At 38.9% G+C, this 14,807-nt stretch overlaps 1 protein-coding gene across 2 annotated transcripts in view; it reads left to right on the forward strand.

Annotated features, from left to right (window-relative positions):
• Positions 1 to 14,807, forward strand: part of LOC119853654 (sine oculis binding protein homolog) — a 135,418-nt gene that overhangs the window by 24,105 nt on the left and 96,506 nt on the right. For both annotated transcript variants that reach the window (XM_038396969.2, XM_043510765.1), the window contains exon 4: positions 3,706 to 3,857. In XM_038396969.2, coding sequence (XP_038252897.1) covers positions 3,706 to 3,857 — 152 coding nt within the window. The remainder of the gene's footprint in view (positions 1 to 3,705; positions 3,858 to 14,807) is intronic.

Here is a 14,807-nt window from a genome sequence, read left to right on the forward strand (position 1 = left end):
TTGGAGCATTCCAGTTTCTTTTTAGAATAAGACAAAAAAACAAACAACCAAACTCTGTTTCTTACTATACAAAACCTTAATTGATATTTTTTGTTTATTTCCCAGTGCCTTTGTTTTGTAATTACAGAAGTGGCTGAACTATTAGTTGTTTTAAACGTTGTACTCTGCTTGTTCAACCACTAAGGTTAATATGCTGTCATGTAAGGTTCCTATTAAATATTTTCATAAGCTCAAAACAGTCTTGTAACTGTTTTGAAGAAGAGGAAAATATGTGCACAAATCAGGAACTTTAATCTGGCCCTCAGCTTTCATCCACATATCCTGCCACGTAAGCCACAGCACTTGGCTCTGCACCTGTCCTGATTTTATCCAGTGTACCTTTATCTGTCAGCCCTACTCGCTCAAAGCTAAAGAAATGCATTGTTTTAGAACCAAGATTCTCAGACTGTGGCCCACCCATTGGTGGTCCATGGAGAGCTGATCACATGGCACTGGCTCTTTACTTACTTATTTCCATTTATTTCCAAATTGCATTAAGAGAAGTTAAAAATACATTATATACTTTCTTAGGGTAAGATTGTGCCTTAAGGTACAGCTCTGAGCAAAGGGTGATGCCTTAGCTGCACTGTCCCAGGAGACATGTGCTTCAGAGATCCCTGAGCCACAGTTCTACCACTGCTGTTTGGAGCGTGGGAGTATTTTACTAGTCCTTTACGGATGAAGCATACACTCTCACTTGTACCCAGCTAGTTTTGAGGGCAGCTTGTAGTGGGATTTATTTGACAGAGGAGGACAGTGTGTGTATTATATATATATATATATATATAAATATAATATGGGAGTGGGCAGCTCCTATTCTTCCCTCTCTGCCAGGAGCTGAATGCAAGGCCCTACATGGCCCCACAAGGAGGTAAGGGAGAGCCTTACTCCACCTACATGGCTGCAAAAAAACAGAGTACAACTGAGCCCCCCCAGGATTACTTTTCTCATGGGAAAAATTGCTGTTGTTGCCACAAGGATGTTATGTGATTGTAAATGGGTGGATAGGTGATCTTTCTGATCACCCTCGAGAGAGTATTTGTTCACAGACAGGTGGGTGAGTGGTCCAGGAGACATTCTCTCTATTAAGATGTGGCCCACACTATGGAATAGTGTCAAAACTCCTGTTTTGGAATTTTGTGCTCATTCTTTAAGTCCACATTGTTACAGAACCTATCTACTTCGGAAGTGAGTGCTCCCAGCAATTAGCCTCTTTGAAAGTAAGCTCTGCTTTCAGGTGGTGTGTTCCCCCTTTCAGCTCTTCTCTGCATTATTGAAGGTTGCTGCAAAAGGGAGCATCCGCGCCTCTTCCATTTTCAGGCGTTGTAGAACAATCTAAGAGTTAATACTCTTAAATTGGTAGGGGAAAATATGAAGTACATTCAGTGACTTTAATGTTGCATGTTACTGTTTTCAGGTGCAAGAGGTTTTTCTTTGTTTTTATTGCTGCCGCGGCTCTTCTCTTGCCAGGTAAATTCAACTGGGCAAAACGATGCCTTCTAAAAGGAACCGGTTCACTAAGGTGGGAAAAGAGTTGTACTCTCTCAGAAACAATGCCCTTTCTAAGGCATACTGCCCTCAGTGGGGAAGCATGATGGAAAGAGCTTCTTGACTCACATTTGAATGGTGTACTTAGTACTGCTGCCAATACAGCTCTGCTGGTTCACAGGGCAGGCCCTGGGCCATGACAACGCTAGGCAGCTCCTATTGCCAGTCTGCACTTCAAAGCATCCTGCAGCCAAAATTATAACTGCCCCCAGCATGAGCTTCTTGAACCCATGCATGGCTGGCTATAATTTGGCCCAAAGTAATTTTGATTTCCATTGATGTCAAATATGTTAGAACATTTATGAGATTTTGGCAAATCCCACTCTAAAGAGTAAGTGCTAAAATGTCATAATTATAGCATATTAACCACAAATCTACATTATGGCTTGGCCTTAAATATAGTTTTAAAGGTGTACAGTCTGATTCAAATTAAAAGGTCAAGTTTTTTACATTGTACAGTTTTATTTATAACTATAAATCACAACACAATTTGTGGAAGGAAAAACATTATTAAACTGGCAATATTTATTCTGTTAAGGTGAATAAAACGCAGCATTTAGTTCTGAGTTACGATAGCTGGGGGAAAGAGCCAAATCACTAAAATTAGTTTGCCAATAATTTTGCAGAATGATGACAGCATTGCTTCAAAACAAATCCTTTTCAGGGAAATGGGATGACTGCATGGCTGGCTCTCTGAATCATGAAATTTCCATCACTCCTGGACTGCAAAATGCTTTAACAATTAATCTTTTGGGGATTTCTCCCCGCAGAAATCAGACAATAGTTAATATCAGTGACTGAAAGGTCATGTTGTCTAATGGACTGGATATAAGAATAGAATCCTTAGTTCTAAATCATGGGTTTGCCATTGATTTATTGTATTCCTTTGTATGAGTAACTTAACTGTTCAGTTTCCCCTTCCATAAAATGGGGATAAGACCTTACAGACCTCACAGTAGCGTTGCCAGGATTTGAAGATGAAAAGTGCTATGTAAGTCTTATTATGGAGAATTTTTTTGCACTTGACTGTATGAATCCAATTTAAAGCAACAGTTTAAGTACTTCCATACTCTAGATAGATGGAAACAGCTGTAAGTAACAGCACAAAGAGCTAGTGGCAAAGAATGTAATTGGGGAAAGAAGATGGAGGCTCTAGAGAACAGAAATGGTTAAATCGGTACAAGATGGTTGCTAGAAAATATTTATCAAATTAGAATACAGACATGAAGAATACTGGAAAGAGAATGAGGACTATGAGGTGAGGAAAATGGCACTGAGTACGAAGCTGCATTCGCTTTCTTCTGAATGATTGAAATGATCTCCCTAAAATTCAGGGAAATAACAGCAAAATTAATGTAAATATTAAAAAGTTAAATCTCCACATACATGTCAGAAGAACTCAAAACAGAGTCAAATAGCACATCTTAGAGAACTCTTGGTGAGTTAAAATGTACTCAACCATGATAAGAATCACTTTGCAGATTTTAGTATCACAATTAGGCAACTGCCCTCTCACTCAAATATGTATTTTTGTGTCAATCTTACTCGGAGAAAACCTCCTCCCATTCTCTTCTAGTCATTATTTGGAATCAATACCCAAATGGGACATTTCCTTTTCCTTCCTCACATCCCATTTAGAATCCTGTTTGTAAGGGCCCTCATTACATTGCTCTGGTGCAGTAGCTTCCATGTGTATTTTATCATCTAGCTTCTGAGCAGAATTTTTCCGAGGCTCTTGATAATGGATTTTAAGTAACGGGAATATAACAGCATTAGTTACATTGGTCTTTAGTGTTGGTTACTGGTTTAAAAAATACAGCTAGGCACTTTCTTAAACATGCTAAAAAGCCCCAAGGACCTCCAGAGCTTTTCTGTGATGCACCATTTTTTAAGATAACCTTTTCCATCCATCTCAGAAGTTCTGCCAGTCTCCTGGTCTGGTTGGCACAGGCTATCAGCTGCCTAGGGAACAAGTAGTTAATCACAAGCCTGCCTCTTTCTGCTCACAAAGAGTGAGGAAGACAAAGTTACTGCAATAGAGTTCTGAGGTTAAGTGCATAGATGTCTGATTGGGTGTTTGCATCTGATATAAACATTATTTTTATATTTTTGTTGTAGAAGATGATGTGTCAAATGTACAAATAATGTGTGCCTGGTGCCAGAAAGTGGGAATCAAGCGCTATTCCCTGAGTATGGGAAGTGAAGTGAAATGCTTCTGCAGTGAGAAGTGCTTTGCAGCTTGCCGAAGAGCATACTTCAAGAGAAACAAGGTAAGAGAGCCAAAGAAAGATGTAACCCTACACAGCCTAGCTTAGGTCTCATTTCATAGCTAGCAAAAAAATATTTTTTTTGGTTCTTATTGTTTTGTTTGTTCCCTTTACCTTTCCATATGTATTGTCTGTTGGACTATCACCCCTTACTAACGTGTAACCTGTTTTCTCAGTTTCCCTCAGCTTGATTTCTGAGTTTTGTGAGGGTGGATGAATTTAATTAGACTATACTAATAATGCACTATAAAATAAGAATTATGGTTCTGCTCTGGAATCATATTATATTTGCTCTATGTGTAAGACTAGGGGAGGGATCTTCATAGCTGTGCATAGGGAGGTAGACATACAAGTCTTACTTTTGGTAGGTGGCTATATCTTGTGCAGCTGAAGTCAAGAGAAGTTTTGTCATTGATTTCAGTGGCAGCAGGATCATTGGCGATGGCATATTCAGTTAGGACTTGACCCAAAGTGGAGTGAAGGCAATGGGAGTCTTTCCATTGACTTCAGTGAGCTTTGGATCAGGACCTTAGTTTCATGCTTTTAAAGTTTATCTTTAAATGTAAACAATTATGGACTTATTGCTTTAAAAAAACTCAGACATTTTGGTGTTTTGTGTGGGGTAAGCAGTGACAAAACCATCTATCATAGTATGAGGATGTTTCCAATAATCTGAAAGATCATTTATCTCAAGTTAAAATGGAATTCTAATATTGGCTTGATTTCCCAAAGTGAAATGACACAAAAATTATTCTAATCTGTAAAGTGCCGTGACTGAAGTTGCCCTGTAGTTTATTTTAGCAGCTGGTTTGTGCAGCAGAATATAGGGTGTTTCTGTTTTAAAAAGCAAAAAAAGGAACACCGCTGCAAAACACACCAACTTTTAATTGTTACAAAAAATAGCTATGGCAGTTTGATACTTATTAGTGTAATAGAGGAGTCCTTGGTGAGACTCATTGATCTAGACAGCTTTATTTATTCATAAAATCCTTCACATTTGTTTTTTAAACCTGCATATTTTATCCTCGTGCTGCAGAACATTTGAAGTCTATCATCTTAAAAATAATCCCCCCCATCTGATATTTGAATCTATGGTAAAAAAAATGGATTTTCGATGCAAGAAACATTGTAGCTGCAGATTACCCTCCTTTATAAATTTGGGTCACATCATTCTCCCCCCTCCCGCCCCCCAAAAGCCTAAAGAATTAGGTTGCAAAAATCAGCAGAGTGGAATTTTAGTGGCAGTCTTTGAGAATCAAGCTCATAATGTTTACTGGAGCAGATAGGCAAGTTAAACAATCACGTGGAAGCTTCTGTGAAGTGTAGTGTTTATCTCTTTTTATTTGGAGGATGTGGGGTGGGTAGGGAGAAATGCACCAAAGATACTCCACATTTTGACATGAAAATAGTACATTTCTTTCATGTAAGATGATTTTTAGAATTGGATGTTCAGATCATGGACAGTGAAGTACCCCTGTGTGTGTGTGTGTGTGCACGCCGCACATGCTGTAAGCTCTCTGGGGTAATGAAGGATCCAGTCCTGCACTCCTTATTCAGCTGCAACTCCCCTGGCTTCCAGTGACAGGATTTACTTGAGCAAGGAAGCACACAGAAACATAGGAATTGCCAGTTGTCCATCTAGTGCAGTACTGTATGTCTGACAGAGGCCAGTACCAGATGCGTTAGAGGAAGGGGCAAGAAATCCTGTAGAGGACAATTATGGAATTACTAATCCACAGTGGGGCCTAAAACCCATGTGTAAGTCTTTGGCTTATGCCATGAAGCAGGGGGCTTATATCCCATCTAAAAAACCTTTTTAAAAGATTCTACTTAATGTAATTGTGGATGTTGTCATTATCCATATCAATGTCATCCCGTTATGACTAAGAAAATAGGATCCAATTATATTTTGTGGCCATAAGAGAGACAGATTAATCATGTATTGTGTAAATAAATATTCCCTTTACCAGCTTTAAATTTGTTGCCTGTCAGTTTTGTTTGATGTTCCCTTGTTCATGTATTATAGGAAAGGGTAAAGGGAAGTGCCCAATTTACCTTCTTTGTACCATTCATTCTGTGTGTCAGATATTTTATCATATCACCTCTGTTTGTCTCCTCTCTAAACTAAACAGTCCCAAATATTTTGAATCTCTCCTCAGCCAGAAATCTCTGCATACCTCTAACCCTTTTCTATAGATCTCAAGAACAAAATAAGTTCTTATTCTTTTAAATGTACATTTCACCACAATAAATTGCTCTACACTTTTTTCTCAAATAGGTCACAACAGTAACTGATTTTCTTCTATAAATATTAAGGAGCAACATGTGTCCTACATTCCCATTTGCCTTGCGGAATTAAGGCATGGCAAGGCAACACAATTGACAGCATTTGGATCATTGCATAAAAGCCTACTTTAAGTTAAAGGACCAAATTCCACCCTCGGTTACACCTGTGAGAGCCTGTGGCTGCATGAGTGAACCTGAGACCTGAACCTGGCCCACACATTATTTTAAATCTAGAACTTTCTATCGCCTCTGTATTCATGGTGTTCCATATGAACAAGCACAGGATGCAATACTCAGGGAATTTTAATGCTGCTATTGAAGTTAGGCAGGTTCAGTAGAGTTCAGCAGGCCCTTATTATTTTTCACTTCACTCTAGCTAATAGAACAGGATTTTGAGAAACACAGCACAAGATCAAAGTCATAGAGTTTAAGGCCAGAAGGGCCCACCAGATCATCTAGTGTGACCTCATGCATACCATGAGCCAGTGCTTAATTTGTGTTGAGGCTTGAGCCCTGGCACCTCTGGGCTTGCCATGTCAGGTATGGAAAGTTTAAAAAAAAAAATCGCTTGATCCCTGGAAGCTAATTGTTTGAGTTTCAGCATCTCTTTCATTACAAGTTAAGCACTCCCATGAGCCCACTGTATCACTCAGCACCCGTGCACTAAACCCAACAACCAAAATTAGACCAAAGGATCACAGAAGACTATTATGTGCAAGGCAGGCAGAGAATGGGAGGGACTGAAGTGGACCAATGCCCTATGCTCCTGCAATTGCAGGGAATTGATTAAATGAGATATCCTCAGTTAATCCCGGCAAGAGACGCACTCTATGCGCTGCAGAGGAAGGTGAAAAACCCCAAGGTCACTGCCAATCTGGCTTGGGGGAAAATTCCTTCCTGACCCTTCTTAAGGTGATCAGCTAGATGTTGAGCATGTGAGCAAGAGCCAGCTAGCCAGCCAGCCAGCCAAGCACCTGAGAGAGAATGCTTACTAAGAGCACTCTCCCATGCTGTCCAGTGTCCTGTTTGCCATGATGGCAGTCCCTGATGCTTCAGAGGAAGGAGACCAACCCCCCCCAGAATACATTGCATGGAAAAACATCCCTTCCTGACCTCTGCAGGTGACTGGCTGAAGTCCTGCCATAAAACATAAACTGGAAGGGACCCCCAGGGCTCTCAAGTTTTTCCGCACATCACAAGCAACCCCCATCATGCATAAATTTGTCAGCCCTCTCTTTAAACTCATTATATTGTTTGCCCCCAGAATTCCAGAACTTCACTCCTCTGATGGTTAGAAACTGTCATCCAATTTCAGGCCTGAATTTGTTCATGGTCAGTTTATATCCATTTACTCTTGTGCCAACATTGTCCTTTAGTTTAAACAGCTCTTCATCTTTCCTGGTATTTACAAGTAACAAGGTTGCAAAAGTTTCAGGTATACCCAATGACCTTTTAAACTCTTATTACTAGTCTGGCCATGTACCCTGTCTTCTCCATGAGTCTAATGTTTATTTATGTATTTGAAAAGTTGTACCACTCTACAGCTTCTCATTTTTCAAACAGGAGTAAAATGGTCACATTTCACCTGCCTTATGCATGTTTTAAACAGCATATCTTTGCAACAATATAGTGTTGTATTACAATAAATATGTACAGCTGCTGTATTTCAGTGAGCTGATAGGACTTTGTGGTCATTTCATTTAAGGCTTGAATTTCCTAATGGATTGTATTAAGCAGTCTTCCCCGCTCCCACCCTGGCTAAGAACTGCTATAATAAGCACTTGCTTAAAACTGTAGGACTGTTCAAACAGTAAAGAATAAATCATCATTCATGTCTCAAAACATTATAAAATAATGATTCAAGTTATACACATCTTAATACCAATTGCTGCATATAGAATTAAGATTATCTCAGCATTTAAATAAAACAAAAATCCTCTCCAATACATTTGGCAAATGTAGGCTCTGATGCGCTGCTCTCTTTACAAATTCCCAGTTGGGTTAAATTCTGGGAGGAAACCTGCTGAAAGCACCCTATTGAATGAAATCTATAAGGAAGGCACACAAACTCTACAAAAGCACCATTAATGTGCAGCTGTATGTTGGAGGTGCATAGTTGCATGCACACTGCAACACCACTTGCACCCTCACATGTATTATTCCTAACAAGAGTTGCAATAGTCTGGAACAGGAATCATTGCTAGACTATGGAATGGACTTGCATTGCTGTATGGACCCTAATGCCCAAGTCATAGGCATGTATTGATTCTCCATGAATTTTGTCACAGAGGGCTTGTAGAACAGCAACACCTGGGTAGCAATCCTCAACCTTGTGCTCCAGCAGCAGTGCAGGTGTATATGACAGATAAATATAGTGAGACCCAACCACAATATGACTCTTGTCTAAATTACTAATAATAAATGAATAAAAGCAAGTTCTGTATTTTTTTCTACCCCTTTAGGCTGAGAGATTAAATGTTTAGATTGTTTCTGCATCTGAACTCTTGTTCCTGGTTTGTCTGCTATACATAGTCAAATGTACACAATGAACTAGTGGATAATGATAACCTGTTGTGCATAATAATACCAATTAAAAGCAATGTTGCAAGAAAGGGAGTTTTTCATACTACTGTTTGTAAATGAACAGATTTAGGGTTCAAGCTGTTCCAGTGCTCCCTTCCTTATAGATTTCATTCTATTGACTAGCCAATGTAAGTCCAAGAATCACAGCAGCACTTAGCAAACCCACTGGTCTACAAGTTTCAGGATATTACATTTAAAGAAAATATTGAATTCATAATTAGATCACTGAGTCTGAAGCCTGAGAAGATTAATTTTTAAAATTAGTTTTGAATCAATGGGTCAGAAAACAAATTTATTATGACCCAATGGCTCTACCTAGAATGAAAACTGAATTCATACAGGTTACGAGATCCATACATAGATATGTTAGAGACTGATTTTCTTGATTTGATAGGGTATTAGAGAAAGAGTGAGTGCAAAATTGTCAGGCAGTTTATTACACTTGACCTTGTTGCTGCTTTGCACTGCCTTACAATCAGGGAAAAAAAAGATAAATATTTTTGTTTATAGTGTAATCAAATCTCACTTCTACAAACATACATACATAAATCAAAAACTAAAAGTTTGTTGCACAAGGAAATGTAAATAATTATAATTTTCTCTCTTTGTGCGGAATACTGATCTACAATACCTGAAATGAATCAGTAGCACAAGTAGCCAGGTAACTTGCCCAGTGAGGCTCATATGGCATTAAAAACATGTCTCCCTTTTCCAGCCCAGAGGGCTGTAATACATTCAGGAGACAGAGGAGTCAGACATCCTTCATGCAAACATGGCATCATTCTACAAGAGAGAATCCAGATTTACTCCTCCCGCCACTTCAAGGTGGAAGGAATGGCAAGTGGTATTTCCATTGTAGCATTGGAAGGAAATGCTGAATATGATGCATTTTGTATTATGGGAATTTTTGTCTCAGTTATGTAGTGAGAATTAGTGTCAGCAAAACAATTGGGGCCATCAAGTAATACACATTTATCTAGTGATGAGTAATATTACATTAGATAATTCTTTTCACTTTCAAATTGTGTTGGCTAATTAATGTATACCACTATATGATTAAAATACACACACAAAACTCTAAGTAAACAGACTATTGTTTGCCCCCAAATTAATACTGAAAATTGTCAGAGAAAGTTCTCTTGATTTCAGACTTAATTATGCAGCCTAACTGCATCAGAAATATTTAACAATCTTGCTATTAAGTAAAAGAATAATGACAAAATTGTCTGTTCCCTTTTTTCCCCAGACATCTGTACAATTTAATTTGTGAAGTGACTATCATTCATGAAAATTTTGGAAATTGTTTCAATAGATGTAATGCAGTTAATGTCCCCTGACATTAAAAAGCTCAGGTTTAACATTTCAAGGTTCCTTTTCTAACATAAGCTTTGAAACATGTGGGAATATGAACAGCAAATCAATATTTTTCCTGCCGATTCACCTTGTTTTAATTAGGTATTGAGAAAGGTCACAGTAGTGCAGGTGGTCTGCCCAGTTAGCATGGAATTGCCGTTGTTTGGCTTTACAGATTTTATAGAGCAGTGTAATTTAAGAAGTAGTTCACAACCTTGCTTCTACTGGGGATGCTGCTTTACAGAGAGAGAGAGCAGGGTTTCAGTTCATTATAGGAAACAAAGGATTCTTCCTAAGGCTCTGGGGAACCAAACTACTCTCCATTGCTATGTTAGGATATAATATAATACTGATGAACAAATGCAGATAGGAAACTGGGTTTGGAGAGGAAATATTTTAAAATGTGGGGCATGACTGCAAGCTTTTTGATGAAATCTCTGGAGAGAGGGGAGAAGAAAATCTTCATGAGCAGAATAGATTAAGAGCCTGTGGGAGAGTAGAAGGCTCCACAGGATAGGGACCAAAGGTCTGGAACAGTGTATCCCAAAATGGAGCAGATTACTGAGGTATGAGGCAATTCCTGTCCCACCAAGTGATGTGTGGGGTCATCAAGATGGGTGGGGATTATTTCCCTCTAGATCTCATCTGCAGGCTTTTTTATTTATTAAATTAACAAGATCACAAGTCAGATAAAACCCTTTCCAAGGGGGCTAAGATTCTACTTGTGATTAGAAGAGAGGAGTGAAATCCCAAATTAATCCATTGGTACCATTACTCACTATCTCCCCATGCTTATCAACATGAAAGTATAATGTGTTAATATCTCTAACGAAGAAATGTACCAGCACCTGACTGAGGCCACCAATGGCTTAATGAAGGTAGTTGGCCAGTCAGGCTGTGCACATCAGTTTGCAAACAGTGGACATTTTACTGTCCATCTGCTGCCATTTAATACCATAAATTTGAATCAAGTTCCCATTGTCTGAATTACTAGCAGGTATACAATCCAATTAAAAGCTGTGATTGCTTTTAATTTTAACCACCAAATCATATTATCTCAGGTCATATTGCATTCTGGCTATTTTGGTTATATAGAGATGAATGTGTTAATTATGAGTTCAGGGTATACTGTCTCTTGGACAACGGGTATTTCATTCAAATGAGTTCACTCATTTATCTGAGGTGTCCTCACATCACTTCCAAACATCTAAAGTGCTTGTATTGCCAGTAATAGGTTTTGTTTATGTACACATGTAACAACAAAGTAATTTCATTATGACATGACTGGATAAGCTTTTATCATTGTCATACACTGAGTCTATGTGATTTTAGCAGCTGGGACAGATTTAAATATGAGGGTGCTATGACATTTTAATAATGAAGATTAAGACATGGAAGAAGCCATTGTTTACTGGCCACATTCTCACAATGACTGAGAAAGAAACCCTGCTTCTCATTCCTGTTATTTTAATTTTACTAAGATGCTTACTTGAAGTATTTTAAACCTCTCAAGAAGAATGTGTATGGAGTAGGAATTTGAGGGGGTGACGGATGTATATTTTGCTGCATTAAGAAGTTTGGCAAGACAAGCTTTACTGTCTCTGCCAAGAACATTTATTATATCACCTCGTGGGATTTTTTGATTTCAAAGTCCAGATGACTCAAAAAGCCTCACTTTACCTCTGAACTTCTTTGGCTCAGTTATGTTTTAGCTAGACAGAGACAGTTGTTCAATAACACATTGCTTTCGTCCCCTGTTCCAGTATCTCAACTCGCATCAGCTCAGATTAGTTCGAGTTACCGTAGCATCATATGAAATATAAGACTGCAGTCTTCAGCTCTGTTTCCACTCTGTCAGTTCAGGCTCAATATAGAAAATATTGTTTACTATGATGAAAACTTAGGATGGATGCAAAGACATTTAAATCTAATGTGCACAGAGTATATTTGATGCATTTTTCTCTATTCTCAATGTACACATTTATCATTAGTACTGTGAAGAGCTGGGCAAATAAAGCAGAAAATATTAAATCAGATATTCTATTTTAAAAATATCATGCCATTTGAATAAATTATTGGATTAATTTATGAGCTAACTTGTTAGCTCATTAAGTTGGACAAATATTGAAACAAAGTAGTTTAATTTTATTTATTGAAAAAAGTTCAACAAACTCATTTTTTGAAAACTATTATTGGACTAGCCATAATGCTGTGTATGGGACCCGTTGTATACTATGAATTCTGGAAAATCATAGAATATCAGGGTTGGAAGGGACCCCAGAAGGTCATCTAGTCCAACCCCCTGCTCAAAGCAGGACCAAGTCCCAGTTAAATCATCCTAGCCAGGGCTTTGTCAAGCCTGACCTTAAAAACCTCTAAGGAAGGAGATTCTACCACCTCCCTAGGTAACGCATTCCAGTGTTTCACCACCCTCTTAGTGAAAAAGTTTTTCCTAATATCCAATCTAAACCTCCCCCATTGCAACTTGAGACCATTACTCCTCGTTCTGTCATCTGCTACCATTGAGAACAGTCTAGAGCCATCCTCTTTGAAACCCCCTTTCAGGTAGTTGAAAGCAGCTATCAAATCCCCCCTCATTCTTCTCTTCTGCAGACTAAACAATCCCAGCTCCCTCAGCCTCTCCTCATAAGTCATGTGCTCTAGACCCCTAATCATTTTTGTTGCCCTTCGCTGTACTCTTTCCAATTTATCCACATCCTTCTTGTAGTGTGGGGCCCAAAACTGGACACAGTACTCCAGATGAGGCCTCACCAGTGTCGAATAGAGGGGAACGATCACGTCCCTCGATCTGCTCGCTATGCCCCTACTTATACATCCCAAAATGCCATTGGCCTTCTTGGCAACAAGGGCACACTGCTGACTCATATCCAGCTTCTCGTCCACTGTCACCCCTAGGTCCTTTTCCGCAGAACTGCTGCCGAGCCATTCGGTCCCTAGTCTGTAGCGGTGCATTGGATTCTTCCATCCTAAGTGCAGGACCCTGCACTTATCCTTATTGAACCTCATTAGATTTCTTTTGGCCCAATCTTCCAATTTGTCTAGGTCCTTCTGTATCCTATCCCTCCCCTCCAGCGTATCTACCACTCCTCCCAGTTTAGTATCATCCGCAAATTTGCTGAGAGTGCAATCCACACCATCCTCCAGATCATTTATGAAGATATTGAACAAACAAAATGTTTGAGATATTGCAATTTACTGAGCCTACGAGTTAAGTGAAACTCTTGTAGCCTCTTGCTCTGATAGTGCTGTGGTGGTCATCAGCATAAAACCCTAAAAAGAAAAGTTGTGTAAAACCCTTGAACTCAGATGAAGGTGAAAGTCATTTCCAATTTTAAAGTTTTCCAACAGCACGTGTCAAGACCTCAATACTATCCTCAGTTAAAACCACAGCAATTTCTAGTAGCAATTTCTACTGGAAAGACAAAAGTCAATGGAGCTGAGGATCTGGTCCTTAATTTTAAATGTTTTTGAAACCTTTTTTTAACCTAGAAACCAAGATGTAAGGTTTCTTCTGAATTGGAGAAATATTTTTCCTAGCAATACTTGGGCCATATTAAGATGGGACTCTAGGAACAAGTGATGTAGCTTACACCTTCTGGCCCCTTATGTGTGAAAGTTACACTCCCTTAGCCTAAGACTACAGGCCTTTACTGATTTACAATGAGACTAGGGGAGCCCTTACACATCAGCCCAGAATTTGACCCAGTGAATCTAAATGAGTGTAAGGAGTTCAAGTGGGTAAAACTGACATGCTGAGGGGTATAACAGGAAAACCAAGTAACAGGAAGGTGTAAGTGAAAGTAGGCCAACCCCTGTAAGATCAATCAGTGCTTGATCTGTAAGTGTCAAACCTGATGGAGAAACAAGGAAAGTTTTATATGGTAAAAGCTTCAAAAATGTCAATTATTTTAGCTCTGGAACGTCAGTCCATTAGTCGTAGAAGGGTGCTTGCTGGTCAGCTAAGTTCAGCTACAGGATGTTCTCTATTACAAACTCAAACATTTATAACTCATCCATTTGAATTTAAATTGGACTGAACGTAAACATATGCTTTAAGTCATCAGCCTGGATGCAATTTTGTATCTAAAGTAAAGGCACTCATCTGTTTAATGATTTTTAGACACAGTTATAAAAAAAATCTGTTTTTTGTGTGGTTTCAGATGCTTTGGATTTATTTTACTCCCTAACTAGAAAATGTCAGGCCAAATTCTGCCCCATATACATCCATGCAATTCCATTTAAATAGATTAAGTTACTCAGGTGAAGGCCAGCTCTGTTGGCTGGTATATGCAGCTTGAGAAAGTGAAACTAGAGCTTCTTCTCCATGTATTTTAGGAGTTAGAGCAGGGACTAGTCTGGACAGGGACTAGAATTCTGTCTGGCCCTTGCATGAGCAATGCAGCAGGAACCCATGTAACAACTAATTCGGATATTGATCCTGAGGTAGGATCTTCAGTGTAGATAGTGGAGACAGTCTAGATGAGCCCTTTCAGTATTAACTTAATTTCCAGGACTTCATATCTGTGGTGTACATCTATACTAATGACATGGAAGAAAGGTCATAGAAGGATTAATTTAGATTATCAGAAAGGAGGCCACCATTTAGATACTATTGAAAGATCACTGCAAAGTAGAGATGACCGTGGGGTGAAATCTCTTTAGCTACAAATCTCGGGAGATAGAATCGTAACCCTTACAGTTGAAGTGTTC

Source organism: Dermochelys coriacea, chromosome 3 (assembly GCF_009764565.3).
Source record: "Dermochelys coriacea isolate rDerCor1 chromosome 3, rDerCor1.pri.v4, whole genome shotgun sequence".
In the NCBI taxonomy this organism is placed as follows: Eukaryota; Metazoa; Chordata; order Testudines; family Dermochelyidae; genus Dermochelys; species Dermochelys coriacea.